General features: G+C 47.1%; 1 protein-coding gene across 8 annotated transcripts in view; it reads right to left on the bottom strand.

Moving 5' to 3' along the window:
* ATF6 (activating transcription factor 6) overlaps positions 1-22,348 on the bottom strand; it is a 396,729-nt gene that overhangs the window by 163,612 nt on the left and 210,769 nt on the right. For 7 of the 8 annotated variants that reach the window (XR_006273702.1, XM_043490629.1, XM_038412787.2 and 4 more), the window contains one exon: positions 16,717-16,831. Coding sequence is in view for 7 of the 8 variants with exons in the window: in XM_043490629.1 (XP_043346564.1) it covers positions 16,717-16,831 (115 nt within the window). In the remaining variant the exon portion in view is untranslated. The remainder of the gene's footprint in view (positions 1-16,716; positions 16,832-22,348) is intronic. The other variant, XM_038412784.2, reaches the window with a different exon arrangement.

Raw genomic sequence — 22,348 nt, 5'->3', positions numbered from 1 at the left:
GTTTTCTGTATTTTTCACCCTATGTTCCTAATTAGCAATAGCTGTGTGTGCGCGCAAGTGAGAGATATCATAATTAGCCTTACTTCACAATCATCTTCACAGCAGCTCAGTGATGTCAAAGAGAGACTTATAAATGACTTCCAATAAGGAATCAACAGCACAAGCAGATCAAATCCTAAACATGCAAGTTATAGTGATATTACATGGCCCTATGTACTTCACTGCAGGTAGGCCCTAAACCTGAAGAAAGGTATCTTCATTTAGGGTTGCCAACTCTCCAGGATTGTCTTGGAGTCTCCAGGAATTAAAGATGAATCGTTAATTAAAGATTACGTCATGTGATGACACCTCCAGGAATATGTCCAACCACAACTGGCAATCCTATCTTCATTTCTGTTGCACTGCTGTGCTGAAATGTGTGGGAAATGCCAACTTGAGCTGTGTGCCTAACTCCCCTAGGCATTCTGAAAATCCCAGATTTTAATGGACTGAATATAAAAATGATTAATACAATGATTCTAGTATTTCCTTGTGTTTAATTCATTTTACTGAATGCTGGAACAATATTTCCAATGGGGGTTTAGCACTGTACTGATTAAGCAGACTTGGCAGCACAGAAAGCTATCAGAAAGACTGGAGGTTTTGGTAGCTGTGTGGACATGCTCTGGAATAAGTGGGAGGCAGTTTGGCACACATGGGAGACTCTGACACACACACCAGACAGAGTGAATGTCTTCTTTGTCTCCCCCTTGTGGGTAGGAGGGGAAGTGACTTGAAATTTTGGGTGGGGGAGTTTGAAAAAACGGTTACTCATCTCTCGTAACTGTCGTTCTTCAAGATGTGTTGCTCATATCCATTCCACTTAGGTGTGCGCGTGCTGCGTGCACAGTCATCAGGAAGTTTTTCCCCTAGCAGAACCGGTCGGGTCTGCTGTGGAGACCCCTGGAGTGGTGCCTTCATGGCGCTCAATATATGACCCTGCTGACCCGGCACCTCCTCAGTTCCTTCTTGCTGGTTACTCCAACAGAGGGGAAGGAGGGTGGGTTTGGAATAGATATGAGCAACACATCTTGAAGAACAACAGTTATGAGAGGTGAGTAATTGTATTTTCTTCTTCGAGTGATTGCTCATATCAATTCTAATTAGGTGACTCCCAAGCCACATCTAGGCGTTGGGGTTGGAGTTAAGGAAACGCTGACTGTAGCACCGCTCTGCTGAAAGCTGCATCATCTCTGGCGTACCGGACGATGGCGTAGTGAGAGGTGAAAGTATGTACCAAGGACCAAGTTGCTGCCCTGCAGATTTCTTGGATGGGGACCTGGGCCAAGAATGCTGCTGACAAGGCCTGAAGAGCCTATGCCCCCGGTTACTGGCATGAGGCTTAGGATAAAAGAGACAGGAAAATGTCCTGATTGGTGTGGAAGTGTGACACCACCTTGGGAAGAAAGGCTGGGTCAGGCCTGAGTTGCACCTTATTCCTGTGGAAAACCGTATAAGGTGGGTCAGAGGTGAGGCCTTTAGCTCAGACACCCTCCTTGCAGAAGCAATGGAGACCAGGAAGGCTACCTTTCATGACAGATATAGGAGGGAGCAAGTCGCCAGTGGTTCAGATGGGAGCCCCATGAGTCTGGAGAGGATCGGGTTAAGGTCCCATGTGGGGACAAGCTGCCTGATCTGGGGATGTAGGCAGTCCAGACCCTTGAGGAAGCGACCAACCATAGGGTTGGTGAACATGGATCGACCGGACGCTCCTGAGTGGAAGGCTGAGGCAGCAGCAAGGTGTACCTTATGGAGGACGCCACCAGGCCTTGCTGTCTCAGGTATAGGAGGTACTCCAAGATGAGAGGTGCAGGTGCCTGGAGAGGGGGTGTATGAAGCTGGTCACATCAACACGAGAATCTCTTCCACTTCGCCAGATATATGGCTCTAGAGGAGGGTTTCCTGATGCTGAGGAGAATCTCCCTTACTTATTCTGAGCACAGAAGTTCCACAGGGTTCAGCCATGAAGCTTCCAAGCTGTGAGGGGAAAGAGCGCAGGTCGGGGTGATGGAGGCGACTGTGGTCCTGAGTAAGTTGGGGAGGAGAGGCAACGTGACCAGGGTGTCCACCAACAGCTCCATGAGTGCGGTGTACCAGTGTTGTTGAGGCCATGCTGGAGCTACCAGAATTATCTCTGCACCGTCCCTGCGGACCTTGAGTAGGACCTTGTGCACGAGAGGGAATGGGGGAAAGGCATAGAGCAGGCGACCCGTCCAGGGTAGCAAGAATGTGTCTGTGAGTGAGCCTGGGCTGTGATCCTGGAAGGAGCAGAACATTGGGCACTTCCTGTTGTGGTGGGCGGCAAACAGGTCGAAGCGGGGAAACCCCCACCTTTGGAAAACGAGATATATGACATCCCGCCAGATGGACCACTCGTGTGTGTGGAAGGACCTGCTGAGGTGGTGCGCCAGCATGTTCTGAACTCCTGGTAGAAGGGATGCTTCCAGGTGAATGGAGTGGGTTATGCAGAACTCCCACAGCCTGTTGATGTAAAACATGGTGGTGGTGTTGTCCATTAGAACTGCTACGCACTGGCTTGTAGTCGGGCCTGAAAAGCCTGACAGGCTAGGCGCACCGCCCTCAGCTCCTTGATGCTGATATGTAGGGAGAGCTCATCCTGCGATCAGAAGCCCTGTGTCTGGGGGTCTTCCAGATGCGCACCCCATCCCAGAGCTGATGCATCCGTAACCAGGGACAAGGAAGGCTGAGGGTTGTGGAAGGGAACTCCTTCGTACACTGCTTGAGGGTTCAGCCACCAGCGGATGGACATGAGGACCTACCCCGGCACCGTGACCACTGAATTCAAGCTGTTGCGCCCTGGGTGGTAGGCCAAGGTGAGCCATGCCTGCAAAGGCCTGAGCCACAGCCTGGTGTGCTTGGTCATGTAAGTGCCATGTGGCTGAGGAGACTCAGGCACCACCTGTTGTGGTTGGGAACTGCCGGAGGCTTTGAATTATGTCCGTGATGGCTTGGAATCAGGTCTCTGGCAGAAGTGCTCACACCTGAATTACATCTAACACAACACCAATTAATTCTATTCTTTGGGTTGGTTCCAAGATCAATTTCCCAAAGTTGAGGAGGAGACCTGGTCACTCGAACGTGTACCTGACCAAATGGATTTGGGACTGCACCTGCTGCCTGATGCGGCCCCTGAGCAGCCAGTTATGGACGTAGGGGTATACCAGCTGTCAACAGAGGAAAGCAGCCACGACTGACATGCACTTGGTGAACACTTGGGGGGCTGTTGAGAGGCCGAATGGTAGGACCATGAATTGGTAATGTTTGAGGTTGACCACGAAGCATAGGAAGCGCCGGTGTGTGGAACGAATCGCTAAATGGACGGACACATCCTTCATGTCGAGGGTAGCATACTAGTTTCTGGGATCCAGGGAGGGAATAATGGTGCCCAGGGAGACCATGCAGAACTTCAACTTTACCATGAATTTGTTGAGTCCACACAGATCTAGAATGGGTCTGAGACCCCCCCTTGGCCTTGGGGATTAGGAAGTATCGGGAGTAGAATCCCTTGCCCCATAGCTCCTGAGGAGCCTCCTCCACTGATCCCATGGCAAGGAGCGCCTGCACCTCCTGCATGAGGAGTTGCTCGTGAGAGGGGTCCCTGAAGAGGGACTGGAAAGGGGGGTTAGGGGGAGGGTGGGAACAGAACTGGAGAGAATATTCCACTTCCACCATATGGAGGACCCAGCAGTCCGAAGTTATTTGGGACCAAGCATGGTAGAAGTGGGACAGACAATTAAAAAAAGATGGGGAAGGATCCAGAAGCAAGACAGGTGCACCGTACTCGGGTGCCCCTTCAAAGGGCCTGCTTTGAACCCTATGAGGGTTTAGTTGGGCCCTGGCCCTGACCGGAAGGGGAGTTGGAAGGCTTCCTTCCCCTTCTCCTATAAAAGTCCTGCCTCGGCCAAGGAGGGTAGGAGCTCTGCTGCTGCTGCTGGAGCTTGAAATGTTTCTGTTGGGTTGCCAGGGTGTTCATATCCAAGGATTTCATAGTAGCCCTTGAGTCTTCTAGGCTATGCAGCCAAGAGTCAGTCTGCTCCATGAACAGGCCTGCCCCATCAAAAGGCAGGTCCTACATCATCTGTTGAACCTCGGGCAGAAGGCCTGAGGCCTGCAACCATGAGCTACGCCTCATGGCGATACCGGAGGACAAAGTGTGTGCCGCCGAGTCCACAGCATCCAGTAAGGTCTGTAAAGAGGTCCTTGCCCTTGCCCTCCTCCACTATTGCTACAAATTCCTCCCTGGACTCTGTTGGCACCAGCTCCTTGAACTTGAGCATTGAGTTCCAACAGTTGAAGCTATACCGGCTCAGAATTGCCTGCTGATTGGCAATCCTGAGTTGCAGCCCCCCCGTCGAGTATACCTTGTGCTGAAACAAGTCCAGGCACTTGGCGCTGGGGCTTGTTGCCTCTGCCTCTCCTTCTTGTTCACTGCCACCACCACCAATGAACAAGGCAGGGGTGCGTGAAGAGGTATTCATACCCCTTCGATGGGATGAAGTATTTCCTCTCAACACCCTTGGTGGTGGGAGGGATGGAGGCTGGGGTCCGCCAGATAGTCTTTGTCTTAGTCTGCAATGGCCTCATCTGGAGAGGAGGATGAGGTGGCTAATAGGAGGACAGGGTCCTCCTGTCCCTCCTGCTCTTCAGGCACCTCTTGTCCTGTCTCGGTGGGTGGATTAGGTAGACCAGGGTTCTGCTCAGGAACTGGAGTTGGAGTTGGTTCCATGGAGGGGTGTGGGCATGGCACCTCCTCAGCACCCCTGGAGTGGGAAAATTGGTTGTCGCCTCCAGCACCCGCAGTTCAGAGGTGGCCGATCGGGAGCCTTTAGACTAGGTGCCCTGTGCTCGGTGGTATGCCCAGGGGGTCCAGAATGGCTGTCACTGCAAAGGCAGAACCTGCCCCCACCGCAGAGCATCTACAGCCTGACTGGTGCCAACCCCACTCGGAGTATCTCGATCCTATCTCTGAGTTCGAAGATCGGGATCAGGACTGCAATGGTGAGAGCGGTGCCACTGGGGAGCAGTGTCACGATGCCGGAGAGTGGTGCCGCGAGGCTGGAGAGTGGTGCCACGACCTGGATTGGTGCCGCTATCTGGAGCTGCGTGGGGTCACTGAGCAGCACTGGGACCGGTGCTGGGACTGGGACCTGCTGCATGACAGGGATCGACACACAGATCGGTGTCACGAGCGGGAGTGCTGGCGCGCCCTGGAGCGGTGCCGTGAGTCTGACCGGTGCTGTGATTGCGTGAGAGGGGTCGTGATTCTATCAGCAGTGCAGAGGGATGTAGCATCGCTGGTTTGCCTCGAAACAGTGTCACTTGATGTGGTACCAGAGGCTTGGTGCAAATTGACCTTGGCACTGTCATGGCAATAAGGTCCCTCGTGGCCTCAAAGGTGTCTGGGGTAGATGGCAGTTCCACCTCCTCAATGACCTGGGCCAAGGAGTCCAACAGTACCGGACTCGACGGTCTCCCTTGCGGGGCCAAAATAGATAGTGCCATTTCCACAGACTTCGATGCTGGGTGCTCGTCTCGAGGACGCGCCCCACTGGCTAGCTCCAGAGGAGTGGGCCTCTGTGATGGAGAGCTGCTCCTCCCTTGTTTCCGATGCTGCTTCTGCCCCGTGGAGCGGGAGCACAGCCAGGTCGATCCTGCCAGTTTCGGTGCTGGGGAGTTGCAGCGCCACGAGTCTCTCCCAGAGTCCTTCAGCTGTGCCGCTTCCACCGGCGCCGGGTCTTGCCGTGCTGCTGGAGGCTGTGGTCTTAGTGCCACCTTCATAAGGAGCTGCTTGAGGTGAAAGTCTCACTCCTTTTTTAGTTCTGGGGCGAAATCCCTTACAAATCCTGTACCTGTTGGCTTGGTGAGCCTCCCCCAGACACTTTAGACAAGTGTCGTGAGGGTCACCCATTGGCATGGGCTTGCTGCAGGACTTGCAGGGCTTGAACCCCTGAGACTTGGGCATGTAAGCCCTCCCAAGGAAAAGCGGTTGAGATAGAGGGTAAACCCCCCAGCCCAACTGCTAACTAACTAATAAGTACAGAGAACAATAAACAAATGAAGCTAGGGAAACATGATAGAACTTGATGAGCAAGAAGCCATCGTTCCAACGACTGTCACTGGTGGTAAGAAGGAACTGAGGAGGCACTGGGTCGGCATGGTCATATATTGAGCACCATGAAGGCACCACTTGAGGCAGGGGGCTCCACAGCTTACGTGATGGATGCTGCTAGGGGAAAAACTTTCTGACAACTGTGCATGCAGCGTGCACACACCCAATTGGAATCAATATGAGCAATCACTCGAAGAATTCCTACTTCTCCACCCCAGGTGCTGGCTTTCTGCTACTGCATCCAACTATAAGTAGTTTAAGGTGTTGCTTAGAACCAGATTACCCAAGCAAGGCCACTCTCCCCATACCAACCTGCTATGGCCAAAGCCAGCAGCACACCTCAAGCTGGCACTCCCTTGGCAGAGAAACATGGCAGCTGTTGGCAAAGCACTCTGCAAGGAGCCCTTGTTTCTGAACTTGCTCCCTAACTTGCTCCACAGTAGCTGAACTCTTCTGAGCTTTTAGGCATGCTGCAAAGACCTAGACTCTGTGTCAGCATCTGGGGAGACAACAGCATGGGTTCGGGTGTAAAGGGCACCGGGGTGAGTATGTGAAGGGCATTGGTGTGAAGAGCACTGGGATGAGCCCACTGTGTGTAGGCTTTGTTATGCTGTTGAATGGTTATTCCCATCAGGATTATTATTATATGAGGTACCTACAACTGAAGACAGGAGTCTCAAAAATTCAAAATAGAATAAAATGAATGAGTTAATGGAGTATTTCTTAAGAAACTATCAGCAATGATATTGACATCAGCATTGTTGGGCTTCACAGTTCAAACCTCTAACAGCCATCATTTCAGGGCACTTGTAGATGCAGAAATAAGCAGCACTGCACTGATTCATATTTATTACATATTCAAAGGAGTTCTTTGCAAGCAAAGCTCCAAATACTAACCATGATGTACCACAGACAGCAGTGACATTGTGAACTGAACATGTATGAGCACCAATAAAAAATATGAGCAAGACTGTTGGGAGTCAGGGCTTCTGGGGTCTATTCCCAGCTCTATCACCGACTTGGGCACATCACATTGTCTCTTGATTCCTTTGTTTCCCCTTCCATGCTTTGTCTGCCTTGTCTATTTCAACTGTAAGCTCCTTGGCATAGGGACAGTGTTATACTCTGTCTATGCACTGCTTGGAATAATGGGGCTTGGATCTCAGTTGGGGCCTCTAGCGGTTTGTCTACATTGGCTATTGAACACCTGTGGCTGGCCGAGGTGAGCTGACTGGCTTGTGCAGCTCAGGCTGTACAACTGTGCTGTAGATGTTTGGGCTCGGGCTGGATTCTGAGGTGGGACGGTGCCAGAGTTTGGGCTGCAGCCTGAGCCCAAACATCTACACTTAAACAGCTCCACGAGCCTGAGTCAGCTGACTCCAGCCTGCTGTGGGTGTTTAATTGCTGGGTAGACATACCCTAGGTTGTTCTGTAATACTCTACTAATACTATACTATATTAATAGTGCCTTTTCCCACTGGCCACTGTCACTACGAACAGCCTAGATTGAAGCAAACACTTCTCAGGGCCCTGGCACATTGTAATGCTGTGGCTGATGCCGACTAAAAGGCAGGCTAGAGTCCACATGGGCATGTGTGGTCAGGTAGCTGGGGGTTTCAATTGATATCAGACCAGGACAATGGTCTGAGCTCTTGCAGGGGTCAGTAGCTGGATGATTCAGTGGGGCCAGGTCAGCGGATTAGGGAGGCAAGGTTGGCAAGGTAGGGTGAGGCAGGGCAGTGGGACAGGGTTGGGAGAAGCAGGGTCAGATGGGGCAGGGTGGCGAAGCAGGGTCAGGCATGCTGGGTGGGGCAGCGGGGCGGGGGCAGATGAGGAGTGTTGGGCAGGGCAACATGGGCCATTGTGGGGCAGAGGGGCATGGTCAGGTGGGGCAGTAGGCAATGGCCTGTTGCTTAGACAGTTTCCTCTTCCTGTTGGAGTCTTTATAGAGTCCAGGTACCCAATGAGAATGCTGTCCAGCCAATTAGGGGTCTGTGGCATGACTGCGGTGTGGCTGTAGGCCTTTAGCACTAATTCTGTTGGTTGGGGGTGATTCAGTGTAGCGTGGAGACTAAGGATGCCATTTAGGGATCAGAAGGGTTGGGTTTAATATTGGGGTCCTGACAGTACCCCCTCCCTTGAGACTGAGCTTATCTGGGCAGGCCCTGTGGAAGGTTCCGACTTTTTCAGGAGTGTCACATAATGGGCTCGTTCACAGGACAGCTCCACTGGCCTTCCCAGTTGATGAGGTACCATATCTTCCTCTTCTTGTCTAGGATCAGGACAGGAGGTTGGTTTCATTTGGAAAAGGGATTGTCAGAGAAGACTTTAAGGGAGGAGACATGGAACACAGGGCTCATCTTAAAGGAGGGGGGAAGTTGAAGTTTGAAAGTTACGGATGACTTGCCTGTGAATCTCGTACGGTCTTAGGAACAAGTGATCCAGGTTACGTACGGGTCTGCCTGTCTTGAGATTTTTGGCCAATAGCCATCTTTTGTCCTACATCAATGTAGGGCCCTCCTGCTGGTGATGGTCAACGTGATGTTTGTATGCCATCTTGGCCTCATCTAGGTTTTGTTTGAACTCTTCCTGTGTTTGATGGATTTGATGAAGCAGATCTGAGACTGTGGGAGCTTGGGCAGTTTGGGGTGGAAATAGCCATAGAAGCCAGAATTTGCAAAGAAAAACAGGCTTATGTTGGTCGAGGCATGGTCTTGTTGTAAGTGAATTCCACATGTGGAATCAGTGAGGCCCAGTCATTTTGGTGATAGCTCGAGAAGCATCACAAGTATTGTTCTAATACCTGGTTTACACTTTATGATTGGATGTCAGTTTGTGAATGGGATGTAGCTGATGCATGGAGACACATCTATAGTAGGCGGAACACCTCATGTCAAAACCAAGACATGAACTGGGTAGCAGGAAGATGTGCACAGGGAATGAAGTGCACCATCTTTGTCAGTTGATCCACTATTGTCAGTATGGTATGGCATCCCTCAGACTCTGGCTGCATTTAATGCACGGAAGTCTATTGTCATTCTGTAAGTGACCCTGTCCGCCTTAAGGACTGGCCATACTGGTGAATTTGCAGATACTTTGCATAGGCACGAGCACCCTTTCCTCCAAGAGACAGTCTTTAGTATTTTTAATGCCTTCCTCTGCTGCAGCTGGGTATTTATATTGCCTTTGAGGAGGGGGATCTTTTCCCTCAATCAAAACTTCAGCATCTATTTTTCCCACCGACACACACTCCCCACGAGCTCTCTTGGGAAATTTTAATTTCTCCAGAGAGTTCATTGCAATGTTCTCTGACAAAGCCAAGCCCCTGTACCAATTATTAAAGAAAAACAGGATTTGGGAATGGGGACCAGACCAACAGACTGTCCTGGCCACCTTGAAATGAAGTTTGGCTAGTGCTCCTGCCCTGCCTTATCCTGACTCTACCCTTTGTGATTCAACTGGCCTCCTCAGAGACAAGCGTCCAAGCTACTCTCAACCAAAGACAATGTGACAAGCTTAGAGCCCCATTGCCTGGTGGCTTGGAGCTCCGGGGCCTCCCACTGACTGACAGCTCCAGCCTGCCACCCCAGGGAAGGGAAAATGTCAATGAGGTCTCTGAAAGTCATGGAATCTGTGACTTCTGTGACAAAATCTTATCCTTACTGATGACTTACCGAAGAGAAGTGTATTGATCCTCCAGAGGGAATAGTTTCAGAAAAAAATATTTTTCCAATACCTAATTCACAATGAAATGTGAAACCTCGCTGAGAAGGAGTGACAATGATCCCTAATGAAGAAGGGAAAGGAAACTTCCCAAGCTGAGTTCCTGGTAACTACACCCCAGGGCATGTGTAGGAATTTTTCCTTTTCAGTTACAAAGGGATCTATGTAGTTCATCTAAGCGGCAAAGAGTTTGCCTCTGGGGAAATAATTTCACCAGTTCAGGTTTACCCTAAAAAAGCAATAAATGGGAGATGCACAAAACAGCTAAATTAGCAAGCTTCCAGTGGCACAGCTGTACCCATGCAGTTGCACTGCTATAAGGTTGCTCTATACTGCTCTATCCACTCTGTACTGATAGGAGAGAGCTCTCCCGTCAACATAATTAAACCAACTTCAACGAGGGGATAGCTATGTCGGTGGGAGAGCAACTCCTGCCGACATAGTACTGTCAGAATGGAAGTCAGTGATTCTTTCTAATCATTATCTGCCAGTGTGTACAACCTCAACAGAATACATGAATTGGCTAGTGTATTCAAGTAGGCCCATGACAAGCAACAGCAGAAGATAAAGAGTCTGACAAATACAATTTTACTCTTTGTTATGAAATTGCTTGGAAAAGTTTCATAATTAACCACCCCACACAAAGCTATTTCAAGTCTCATTCTAACTATATTTGTGGTATTAGGGACTGCTGAAAGAACAGACGCATTTGCCAAGCATTTAATAACAAAATTCCAACCTTGTGACACAAGCCTGGAAACTAAGCATTATTCAACATAAACCCCTCAATTCCTGTAAGAGTGTCACTATTTGATTGTGCCTGAGATTTTTACAGACACAAAATTTCACTCGTTAACCAAAAGTACTGTAGAGAAGCCCAGTGAAGTAAGGGATGTCTTCAGAGATCAATCACACATTCTCATGGACATACAGTGAAGAGGAATTACTGAAGCTGGGAAAAATAAGGTTTTAAAAATAATCAGTTACCCAACATGCCTTTTCATAATGTATCGCTTTAAAGAGCCTTTTTAGGAAAGGCTGAATATTCGGTGTCAGGACCAGAGTGCTCAATGATTTGCAGTAGCGAGTCCTTATGGATCCTCTAGTCCAGTGGTTCTCAAAGCCAGTCTGCCGCTTGTTCAGTGAAAGCCCCTGGCGCGCTGGACCGGTTTGTTTACCTGCTATGTCCGCAGGTTCGGCCGATCGCGGCTCACACTGGCCGCGGTTTGCCGCTCCAGGCCAATGGGGGCTGCGGGAAGGGTGGCCAGCATGTCCCTTTGCCCGCACCGCTTCCCGCAGCCCCCATTGGCCCGGAACAGACGCGGCAGGTAAACAAACCGGTCCAGCATACCAGGGGCTTTCTCTGTACAAATGGCAGACCGGCTTTGAGAACTGCTCTAGTCAGTTGCTTGTTCACATCATTCCAAAACACTTGTAAGGTTTAGTGCAATGAGATGCACGGACAATATAGCACTCCTGGATGCCTTTAATAAAAGCCTCAGTACAGATGTGTGCTACATATGCTTTCTACATACTTTTAGCACACGTCGTCTTGTTTAATGTTACCTATGTTTGGCTATCATAGAATCATAGAATATCAGGGTTGGAAGGGACCTCAGGAGATTATCTAGTCCAACCCCCTGCTCAAAGCAGGACCAATCCCCAACTAAATCATCCCAGCCAGGGTTTTGTCAAGCCTGTCCTTAAAAACCACAAAAGGAAGGAGATTCCACCACCTCCCTAGGTAATCTATTCTAGTGCTTCACCACCCTCCTAGTGGCTATATGGGTCCTGCCCTCTGAATGGCCCTCTCTGCTCTTCTCTGTGCGATCAGCAGAAGCAGCAGTACAACATCTGGAAAAGTGAACAGGATGAAAGCCCTTGGAAGAATCACAGAATATTAGGGTTCGAAGAGACCTCAGGCAGTCATCTAGTCCAATCCCCTGCTGAAAGCAGGATCAATACTCACTAAGTCATAGAATCATAGGGTTGGAAGGGACCTCAGGAGATCTTCTAGTCCAAACCCCTGCTCAAAGCAGGACCCAATCCATAACTAAATCATCCCAGCCACAGCTTTGTCAAGCCTAACCTTAAAGACCTCTAAGGAAGGAGATTCCACCAGCTCCCTAGGTAACACATTCCAGTGCTTCACCACCCTCCTAGTGAAAAAGTTTTTCCTAATATTCAACCTAAACCTCCCCCACTGAAACTTGAGACCATTACTCCTCGTTCAGTCATCTGCTACCACTGTCTAGATCCATCCTCTTTGGAACCCCCTTTCAGGTAGTTGAAAGCAGCTATCAAATCCCCCCCCCTCATTCTTCTCTTCTGCAGACTAAATAATCCTAGTTCCCTCAGCCTCTCCTAATAAGTCATGTGCTCCAACCTTCTAATAATTTTTGTTGCCCTCCGCTGGACTCTTTCCAATTTTTCTACATCCTTCTTCTAGTGTGGGGTCCAAAACAGGACACAGTACTCCAGATGAGGCCTCACCAATGCCGAACAGAGGGGAATAATCACGTCCCTCGATCTTCTGGCAGTGCTCCTACTTATACAGCCCAATATGCCGTTAGCCTTCTTGGCAATAAGGCCACACTGTTGACTCCCATCCAGCTTCTCGTCCACTTTAACCCCAGGTTCTTTTCTGCAGAACTGCTGTTTAGCCACTCTGTCCCTAGTCTGTAGCACTGCATGGGATTCTTCTGTCCTAAGTGCAGGACTCTGCACTTGTCCTTGTTGAACCGCATCAGATTTCTTTTGGCCCAATCCTCTAATTTGTCTAGGGCCCTCTGGATCCTATCCCTTCCCTCCAGCATATCTACCTCTCCTCCCAGTTTTAGTATCATCTGCAAACTTGCTGAGGGTGCAATCCACGCCATCTTCCAGATCATTAATGAAGATATTGAAAAAAACCGGCCAAAGGACTGACCCTTGCGGGACTCCGCTTGATACCGGCTGCCAACTAGGCATGGAGCCATTAATCACTACCCACTGAGCCCGACAATCTATCCACCTTATCGTCCACTCATCCAGCCCATACTTCTTTAACTTGCTGGCAAGAATACTGTGGGAGACCGTGTCAAAAGCTTTGCTAAAGTCAAGGAATAACATGTCCACTGCTTTCCCCTCATCTACAGAGCCAGTTATCGCATCATAGAAGGCAATTAGATTAGTCAAGCATGACTTGCCCTTGGTGAATCCATGCTGACTGTTCCTGATCACTTTCCTCTCCTCTAAGTGCTTCAGAATTGATTCCTCGAGCACCTGCTCCATGATTTTTTCAGGGACTAAGGTGAGGCTGACTGGCCTGTAGTTCCCAGGATCCTCCTCCTTCCCTTTTTTAAAGATGGGCACTACATTAGCCTTTTTCCAGTCATCCGGGACCTCCCCGGATCGCCATGAATTTTCAAAGATAATGGCCAATGGCTCTGCAATCACATCCGCCAACTCCTTTAGCACTCTCGGATGCAGCACATCCGGCCCCATAGACTTGTGCTCATCCAGTTTTTCTAAATAGTCCTGAACCACTTCTTTCTCCACAGAGGGCTGGTCATCTCCTTCCCAGGCTGTGCTGCCTAGTTCAGCAGTCTGGGAGCTGACCTTGTGAAGACAGAGGCAAAAAAAGCATTGAGTACATTAGCTTTTTCCACATCCTCTGTCACTAGGTTGCCTCCCTCATTCAGTAAGGGGACCACACTTTCTTTGACTTTCTTCTTGTTGCTAACATACCTGAAGAAACCCTTCTTGTTACTCTTAACTTCTCTTGCTAGCTGCACCTCCAGGTATGATTTGGCCTTCCTGATTTCACTCCTGCATGCCCAGCAATATTTTTATACTCTTCCCTGGTCCTTTGTCCAATCTTCCACTTCTTGTAAGCATCTTTTTTGTGTTTAAGATCAGCAAGGATTTCACTGTTAAGCCAAGCTGGTCGCCTGCCATATTTACTATTCTTTCTACACATCGGGATGGTTTGTTCCTGCAACCTCAACAAGGATTCTTTAAAATACAGCCAGCTCTCCTGGACTCCTTTCCCCCTCATTTTATTCTCCCAGGGGATCCTGCCCATCAGTTCCCTGAGGGAGTCAAAGTCTGCTTTTCTGAAGTCCAGGGTCTGTATTCCGCTGCTCTCCTTTCTACCTTGTGTCAGGATCCTGAACTCTACCGTCTCATGGTCACTGCCTCCCAGGTTCCCATCCACTTTTGCTTCCCCTACTAATTCTTCCCAGTTTGTGAGCAGTAGGTCAAGAAGAGCTCTACCCCTAGTTGGTTCCTCCAGCACTTGCACCAGGAAATTGTCCCCTACACTTTCCAAAAACTTCCTGGATTGTCTGTGCACTGCTATATTGCTCTCCCAGCAGATATCAGGGTGATTGAAGTCTCCCATGAGAACCAGGGCCTGCGATCTAGTAACTTCCGTCAGTTGCCAGAAAAAAGCCTCATCCACCTCATCCCCCTGGTCCGGTGGTCTAGAGCAGACTCCCACCACAACATCACCTTGGTTGCTTACGCTTCTAAACTTAATCCAGAGACTCTCAGGCTTTTCTGCAGTTTCATACCGGAGCTCTGAGCAGTCATACTGCTCTCTTACATACAATGCAACTCCCCCACCTTTTCTGCCCTGCTTGTCCTTCCTGAACAGTTTATATCCATCCATGACAGTACTCCACTCATGTGAGTTATCCCACCAAGTCTCCGTTATTCCAATCACATCATAATTCCTTGACTGTGCCAGAATTTCCAGTTCTCCCTTCTTGTTTCCCAGGCTTCTTGCATTTGTGTATAGGCATTTGAGATAACTTGCTGTTTGTCCTGCTTTCTTAGTATGAGGCAGGAGCCCTCCCCTTTTGCGCGCTCCTGCTCGTGCTTCCTCCTGGTATCCCACGTCCCCACTTACCTCGGTGAGCCTAGTTTAAAGCCCTCCTCACTAGGTTAGCCAGCCTGCTTGCGAAGATACTCTTCCCTCTCTTCATTAGGTGGAGCCCATCTCTGCCTAGCACTCCTTCTTGAAACACCGTCCCATGGTCAAAAAATACAAAGCCTTCTCTCCGACACCACCTACGTAGCCATTCATTGACTTCCACGATTCGACGGTCTCTACCCAGGCCTTTTCCTTCCACGGGGGGGGATGGACGAGAACACCACTTGTGCCTCAAACTCCTTTATCCTTCTTCCCAGAGTCACATAGTATGCAGTGATCCACTCAAGGTCATTCTTGGAAATATCATTGGTGCCCACGTGGAGAAGCAGGAAGGGGTAGCGATCCGAGGGTTTGAATAAAGATGTTGAACAAAACCGGCCCCAGGACCGATCCCTGGGGCACTCTACTTGATACTGGTTGCCAACTAGACATCGAACCGTTGATCACTACCTGTTGAGCCCGACAACCTAGACAGATTTCTATCCATCTTATAGTCCATTCATCCAATCCATACTTTTTAAACTTGTGGTCAAAAATACCATGGGAGACCATATTAAAAGCTTTGCTAAAGTCAAGATATATCACATCCACCAGTTTCCCCATATCCACAGAAGCACATACCGTCCCCCAGAAAGCCTGTGAAGTAGCAAAGGTCATATTCAGCTCGATGAGAACTGTGTGAAAAGCTTTTACAGAAACCTGAGTAAATACTAAGGACTGCCATTGTTGCTTTACCTGCTCCTTGAGGGATATGGATCTCTAGCTGGGAAGCCTTGAACTAGTGGGTACTATAAATGAATCTGCAATCTGATTTTTAACAACACTGATCAGGCTTGGCCTTTCAGTAACAACAGCCCCATTAGAAACTCAGAAATGGTATCTTTTGAGTTTACTTACAAGAGTAGTTATTCCTCTACCACCTGATAACATCCATCACCAGCTGGAATGCAGAGCAGTCAGTCTGCTCACAAATGTATGGCTTTTTAAGAAAGATTGATGCTTAATTAAACTGATCCCAGCATGAGTCAGGGACTGGATCAATGTTTAGCAATGGTGCAATCCTGTTCTAGTGCACTCCGGATTTAAACTACATTCTATGGATTTACTGGTAGTCATCAAAAGAGAGAAAACCTTATTCTTTGGGCTAAGTTTGTAACCAAGATTTATTCAGTAATAGTCATAGACAAAAAAAAATGTAGCCAATATTTAAGACAGAAAAAAAAATCCATCATTTGCTTTATCCAAAAACCATTAAAACAATGCTGCAGTTTTCACAAGACCCATAGAAAGCTTGGGGTTCCAAATGAGTGTGCCACCTTACTACCTTCCTGAAAAGGTCTAAACTATGGAAATATACCTTCATTTCAGCCACACGAGACTAGCTGTACCCCGAGTATGACACCTTGAGAACAACTAGAAGCTGTAAAACAACCATATCCATCCATCACATAGGTTCATCTCATTAGTGACCACTCCATAATTACTACACACACTGCCTCAAATCCCATGAAAGACACTTCCATTCAGTAATGACACTTGGAGATGAAGTGAAGCTTTCACATGAATTAGGAGCTATAGTAACCAAAACAGTTTAGAAAACATCTGTAAAAAAGGGAGTAACCAGGAAAAAAAACAAGCTTTGTATCTTTGAAACTCCTTGTGTGATTCATCCCAGACTTTCCAGACAACTTCTATCCTGGAATGAATTATGGCGTATACAATTTCAGGTAGATTGGTTTTTTTCCCAGTAAAACAAGGGATTTTTGAAAAAAATCAGACTTAAAAAGGTAAACTAGCTTCAACTTCAACTGTGGACTAGCACTCCTCCCCTAACTCAAGGACCAAACGCTGAACCATCATGACCACCCCATTTATCAGTTCAATAATGAATATGTGTTGCACTTACCCTACGAAAAGATACCACGTAGAATGTATCCCTCCTTCTCTGAATAGCTTCAAAGAAGTCTTGGTAATTTCTTGGAGAGGCATAATACACCTGCAACTCATTCCCTGAGTTCCTGCTGAAATAGAGAGGGAAGTTAAGAACCTTAAGTGAGATACCATCTTTAAGGGCCAGATTTTCAAAGAGCTCAGCATGCAGCAGCTCCAATTGTCTTCTGGTTCTTGTGTGATACAGATTATGAACACATGGGCATATAATAAGGGCTGCTGGATGCCAATCTCTTTTGAAAATCTGGCATTAAGAACGTTTATATGAACATTAGGTAAGAATAAACCAGAGGCAGGAATAAGAACAGAACTTAGGAATCCTAGCTACTACTCTTCTGCAAGTCTAGATTTACATATTATCACGGGTCTGGAGATAAGAGTACTCTTCAGCATGTTTAAAATATTCTGAGCAAAAATACCTGGTTGCCTGACTCCCACAGAACTGCCTCACTGCTCTTGTAGGACAGTGAGAAATTCCCATGACATGTTGCTACCAAAATTTTTCCCTAATATATATTTTAAGAAGTAAATATGTTCTCTAATTTGAAGGACTGATTTATAGAATTCATTGGATTTCAGCAGAATTTAACTTTCAAGAAGTTCTACTTTAGTGGCATACCATCTGCTTGCAGTATTTGCTGTGGTAATACCATAGCATATTGGCACAAAGCAGTACTGCACTCTATAAGCAGATACCATTGTCTTGGATTTTCAGATGATGGCATTGCTTTTACTGACCCAGTTTAAAATGCAATGGAAGCAATGGGTTAGTTTGGTTTTATATTTCTAAAGTGTACTACTTATGCAGCTCAGGGCACAAACACATTACAAAGTGACCTCTCTGCTGTGATTCTATGTGGCACTACCTCTAGCTGCTAGCAACTGCTAGCGCTGTTGCTGTGGTAGCAGCACTGCAACTGCTAGCCTAGCAGGATTCCAACTTGTCATAGGACTGGCTGAAGATTTGGAGATAAGAAAGTGCTGTGGGCTTAACATATTAAATCCATGGTGTGGAAGTTAATTTCCCAGGCAGGGTATGTTGGTTTTTTTAAACAAACCTTTCGAAATATTATTTTTGATAGTAGGGGAAGGATGGGCTGGCACAGGAGCTAGGAGCAAGAAGTGGCAGCATTTTAAGGTATAAAGGGGATGGTCCCCCCCCTTTCAATTGGAATGAAGGTGTAAGCAAATAATAATAATTAATATCAAATAGCAATAAGCAGCAGGCATAATAGGACCATGACACTAACACTGAGACATAGTATCAGTCTTACCATATAAAAGACATCACAAACATATTATACAATAAAACACATTGAAAAGAGAAAATATATGCCTCAAAATAAACAGGTTCAGCAATTCCTCACAAAACATACTAAATCTAGATCAGAAATAGAATAAACACTCTTCAAACTCTGGACCAAGCTCTTCATTAGCCTCTGATCCAAAACCCAGTAGAATCCATGGGACCTTTCCAACGCTCTGCTGGTAGAGGTTTTCCATGGAACCACGCTAGTACAGATGTCAGATTCTAAGTAACCCCAGTGGATTAATCTCATGCCTTTCAGCATTTAAGTGTTCATAGTAAGGGCTGCTGAACAAGAGCAAAGGATGGGACTTTGGCAAAAGAAGTCTGAAGATAGAGGCAACACTACCCATTGCTACAGTAATAGATTACCATATTACTGAAAAGCACCTTATTACATTGTACATCCAAATGTTAAGCACCTTTGAATTTTCAGAACCTGCACATTACTTTTATTGAATCAGGCCTTACATTGAAAGGAAAGCAGCATTTCTTTTTAATGTCTAAAATGTGTTCAGTTATCACAGACCACCGCCACTATAGAAGGTGATTATATTTATGATAAATCCATGCCATGAAGGGATGAGGAGTCTGATACATTGGTGTATGTACTGACTGCACCTTTTACCAGCATGTAGTAGAGGAAGAGGGGGAAAATCCATAAGGCCCTTTATTATCTGATATCCTTTCCCCGTGTATGTGCTTAGAGATCCTCATCAAGTCACCTCTTAACCTTCTCTTGAACAAGCTGAAAAGATTGAGCTTTTTCCGTCTCTCACTGTAAGACAAGTTTTCCAGACCTGGAATCATCATTGTGGCTCTTCTCTGAATCCCTTCCAATTTGGCAACTTCCTTTTTAAAGTGGGAACGGAGTATGCCACTACTCATCTCACTAGTGTTCTATACAGAAGTATAAATCATCGCTTTCTCCTGCTTGATATTCCCTCGGCCATGCATCCTTTGATCATGTTAGTCATTTCAGCCACAGCATCACAGGGAGAGCTCACATTCACGTAGTTCACAGATTGCACGATCCTTTTCAGTCACTGTTTTCAATATGAATTCCTTTGGAGTAGAGGGCAGCCATTCCCATGACTGAGAGTGACAGAGACCAGCATTACCCCTGATAGCAGACACGAAGGAACATGCAATGAAAGTTCCTGATCTGGATAGGCAGGAAAGCCATATGGCCATCCACATACAAGGCTTCCACGGTTCCATGCCAGGAGTCTCCAGGATTTTCCATGCATCTGTAGAGAGATTTTAGATATATTACAGTTCCCCACAGGCTGTGCCTCCTGGGCAATACAAATACAATAGAGCAGAGCAAGAGCAATCTCTCATCTTCTCTCTTATTGTCCTGTCTGGGACACATGCTTTATTTCAGTATGATTCAATGCATCCAATTGTTCGAGGCTTGGGAGAGAAAAGAAACCTGCTCTTTGGGATCTTACCAATTCCAGGACACAGACACTTCTCCTTCCCTGGACATCTCCTGGAGGACTCAGGACCAAGGTAAAAGGCAGCTTGGCAGTGTCTACACCTAGTCAAGGTCTCCACAAAAAAGGCATGGATTTCTTGGTCAACTCACTATCAGGCACAAAGGCAGAGCTGCCTCCTGAACAATACTTCTGGATGAGGATCTCGGAGCATCCAAGAAAGCTCCAATATATAAGAGGCTGCCAGGGTGATCTTATGAAGTACAGACTTGACTCATTATTAAATTCATTCTAGTCATTTGTCTAAGCCAGATGGCCTTGTGAGGGCCTCGGAAAAGATGTATACCTGAAGGACGATAGTTCAAGCTTCATACATTTTCTGAGAGATGCCTAAATATGCCTATTGGTTTGGTGTTCAGGAAATTAGTAGGTCTGTGTCTGCTATGTAAGGAATTTGGAGAGTCTTATTTATCTTCAGGGAAACGACAGAACTTGGGAGCTTGTTTTTCAGAATATCTGTCTGTAGCTGGTTCTTCCCATTCAGATTGATCCTGCTTTCAAACAAGGAATGCAAGGGAAAGAACATAGCTTTCTTAGTCTCATTTTGAGCCTTTCCCCCAAAGGTCCATCCTCCATTCTGCCTTTCTTGTTCTCATTTGTCTGCTGGGCTTGGAGTCCCAGTGTAACGGAGACCCTTTTAAACATCACCTCCAAGAATTCAGGAGAGACTAGTCTACTGGGTCTCATTCCTCCGTGGGGTGCCTCTTTAAGGGACAGTCTGGTGCTTACAGCCAAAATCAGTTGGGTGCAATCAAGGAGCCCTCTCTGGGGCTAGGATATATAAACAGGACATGGAAGCTGAGCGAGGGAGAGAAGGGACCAGAAATCATGCTGGCTGCTATGGGTTGCAGAACACCTTGGACTCCAGATCGCTCGCCTGTTAACACAACAGTGGCCTCACCGCCTCCTTGACTGAACCTCTGGGCTTCAGCCCTCCTGCTTCACCCGTGAGCTCTGTTCAGCAAGTCCAACTAAGACAAACTCCTTCTTGAGACTTGTCCACTCTTCAGGAATTAATGCACCTCAGCAAGTATTTGCAGTGACTCAAACAACACTGTCAAACAGTAGCCTGTATTAGTCCACTATAACACAGCACAGGATGCCCATTGGTTAGCACAGAGAAATGAAAGCTAAAGCATAGTCCATTCTGGTCAGCCCAGAGCCCAGCCACACTGTAGTGAACTCGTGTTCAGGCTCTGTGTTTCTCTCTTCATATCATCGTCTTAGTTCCCAAGTGGGAGCCCCTCCAGCTTCCTCCAGAACCCAACACTTATCCCCCCACCTCACACCTTCCAGTCCTTTGTTAAGCTGCGCCTTGTTTGAACTTCCCAACACTTAACCCTCTCTCCTTGCACGGGTTTATGATGACCTTCTCACAGTGGTGATTACATACCATTTTCTTGATGTTTCCTTTGACTAACCTTGTTTCTATTGCTGCAAGTCACTTATTGCAAAATACTATGGGTTGATTCAGCATCCCACGTCTCCCATCAACTGTCATAGATCCACAGCATGAGGACTACACCCCCAGTTTTGGGGCAGTATCAGTTGAGAAAGGTGAGTAGATGAGGAAGTAATACCAATTAATATATCTTCCTTCTTGCCTGATGAGGTGGAGCAAGACGAGCAGTGCAAATTTATTAATTGGTTCACCACTTCTTCAACGGAAAGTGAACATACACCAGCCTTTGTAAGCCTAAGTAGATTTACCAAACACTTCAGGCAAACTCACTGGTAAAGATAAACAGTAAAAGAAGTTTATTGATTACAAAAGATAGATTTTAAGTGATTGTCCATGTGCTTGGAGAACACAAGTCCAGGCATGTCTGGTGGGCACTGCTGAGTCACAAGGTGAAGCAATACCCCAGTGTGTCTTCTGTGAGTGAGTCACTGAATTGTAACTCCTCTGCTGGACAATGGCTGGTGGTGTCTGGTCAGCACCCACCTGGGTGTTGGTTACCTCCCTTGTCATTGTCTCTGGAGAACTAGTATCTGGGTGCTTCCCAAACCCACAGCATATTTTAGTGAAAACTATACAACACAATTCTTATAATTTTATATGCATGAATGATACACATGTTTAGATGGAACAATGGGTTTCAGCAGATCATAACCTTTCCTCTGATACCTTACATGGCATGCTTTATATGCAATTTCACAATTATATATGGCTGAGGAATATGGGGGTTACAAAGCACTTCCCCAAGGTATACAGTGTCACAGTGGAATCTCCATCATTGGAGATTTTTAAGAGCAGGTTAGACAAACACCTATCAGGGATGGTCTAGATAATACTTAGTCCTGCCGTGAGTGCAAGGGACTGGACTAGATGACCTCTCAAGGTCACTTCCTGTCCTATGATTCTATTCAAGATATTTAAGTCCAAAGCTGACTTCAAAGAGTTACAAAGGGATTGACTCGGCAAGGAAATGACAGATGATATTCAATGTTGATAAATACAAAGAGAAGAGCAACAATGAGTAGGGGTATGGAACAGCTTCCAGAAGAGGAGAGATTAAAAAGACTGGGACTGTTCAGCTTGGAAGAAGATGACTACGGGAGGATATGATAGAGGTCCTATAAAATCATGACTGGTGTGGAGAAAATGAATAAGGAAGTTTTATTTACTCTGTCACATAACAAGAACCAGGGGTCATCCAATGAATTTATTAGCCAGCAGATTTTAAACAAACATAAGGAAGTACTTCTTCATACAACAATCTGTAGTACTCATTGCCTGGGGATGTTGTGAAAGCCAAAAGCAAAACGGGTTTAAAAAAAAT

The sequence above is a fragment of the Dermochelys coriacea genome, chromosome 8, assembly GCF_009764565.3.
Source record: "Dermochelys coriacea isolate rDerCor1 chromosome 8, rDerCor1.pri.v4, whole genome shotgun sequence".
Classification (NCBI taxonomy): Eukaryota; Metazoa; Chordata; order Testudines; family Dermochelyidae; genus Dermochelys; species Dermochelys coriacea.
The sequence above is the reverse complement of the archived record's forward strand: the minus strand, read 5'-3'. Positions and strand labels throughout refer to the sequence as shown.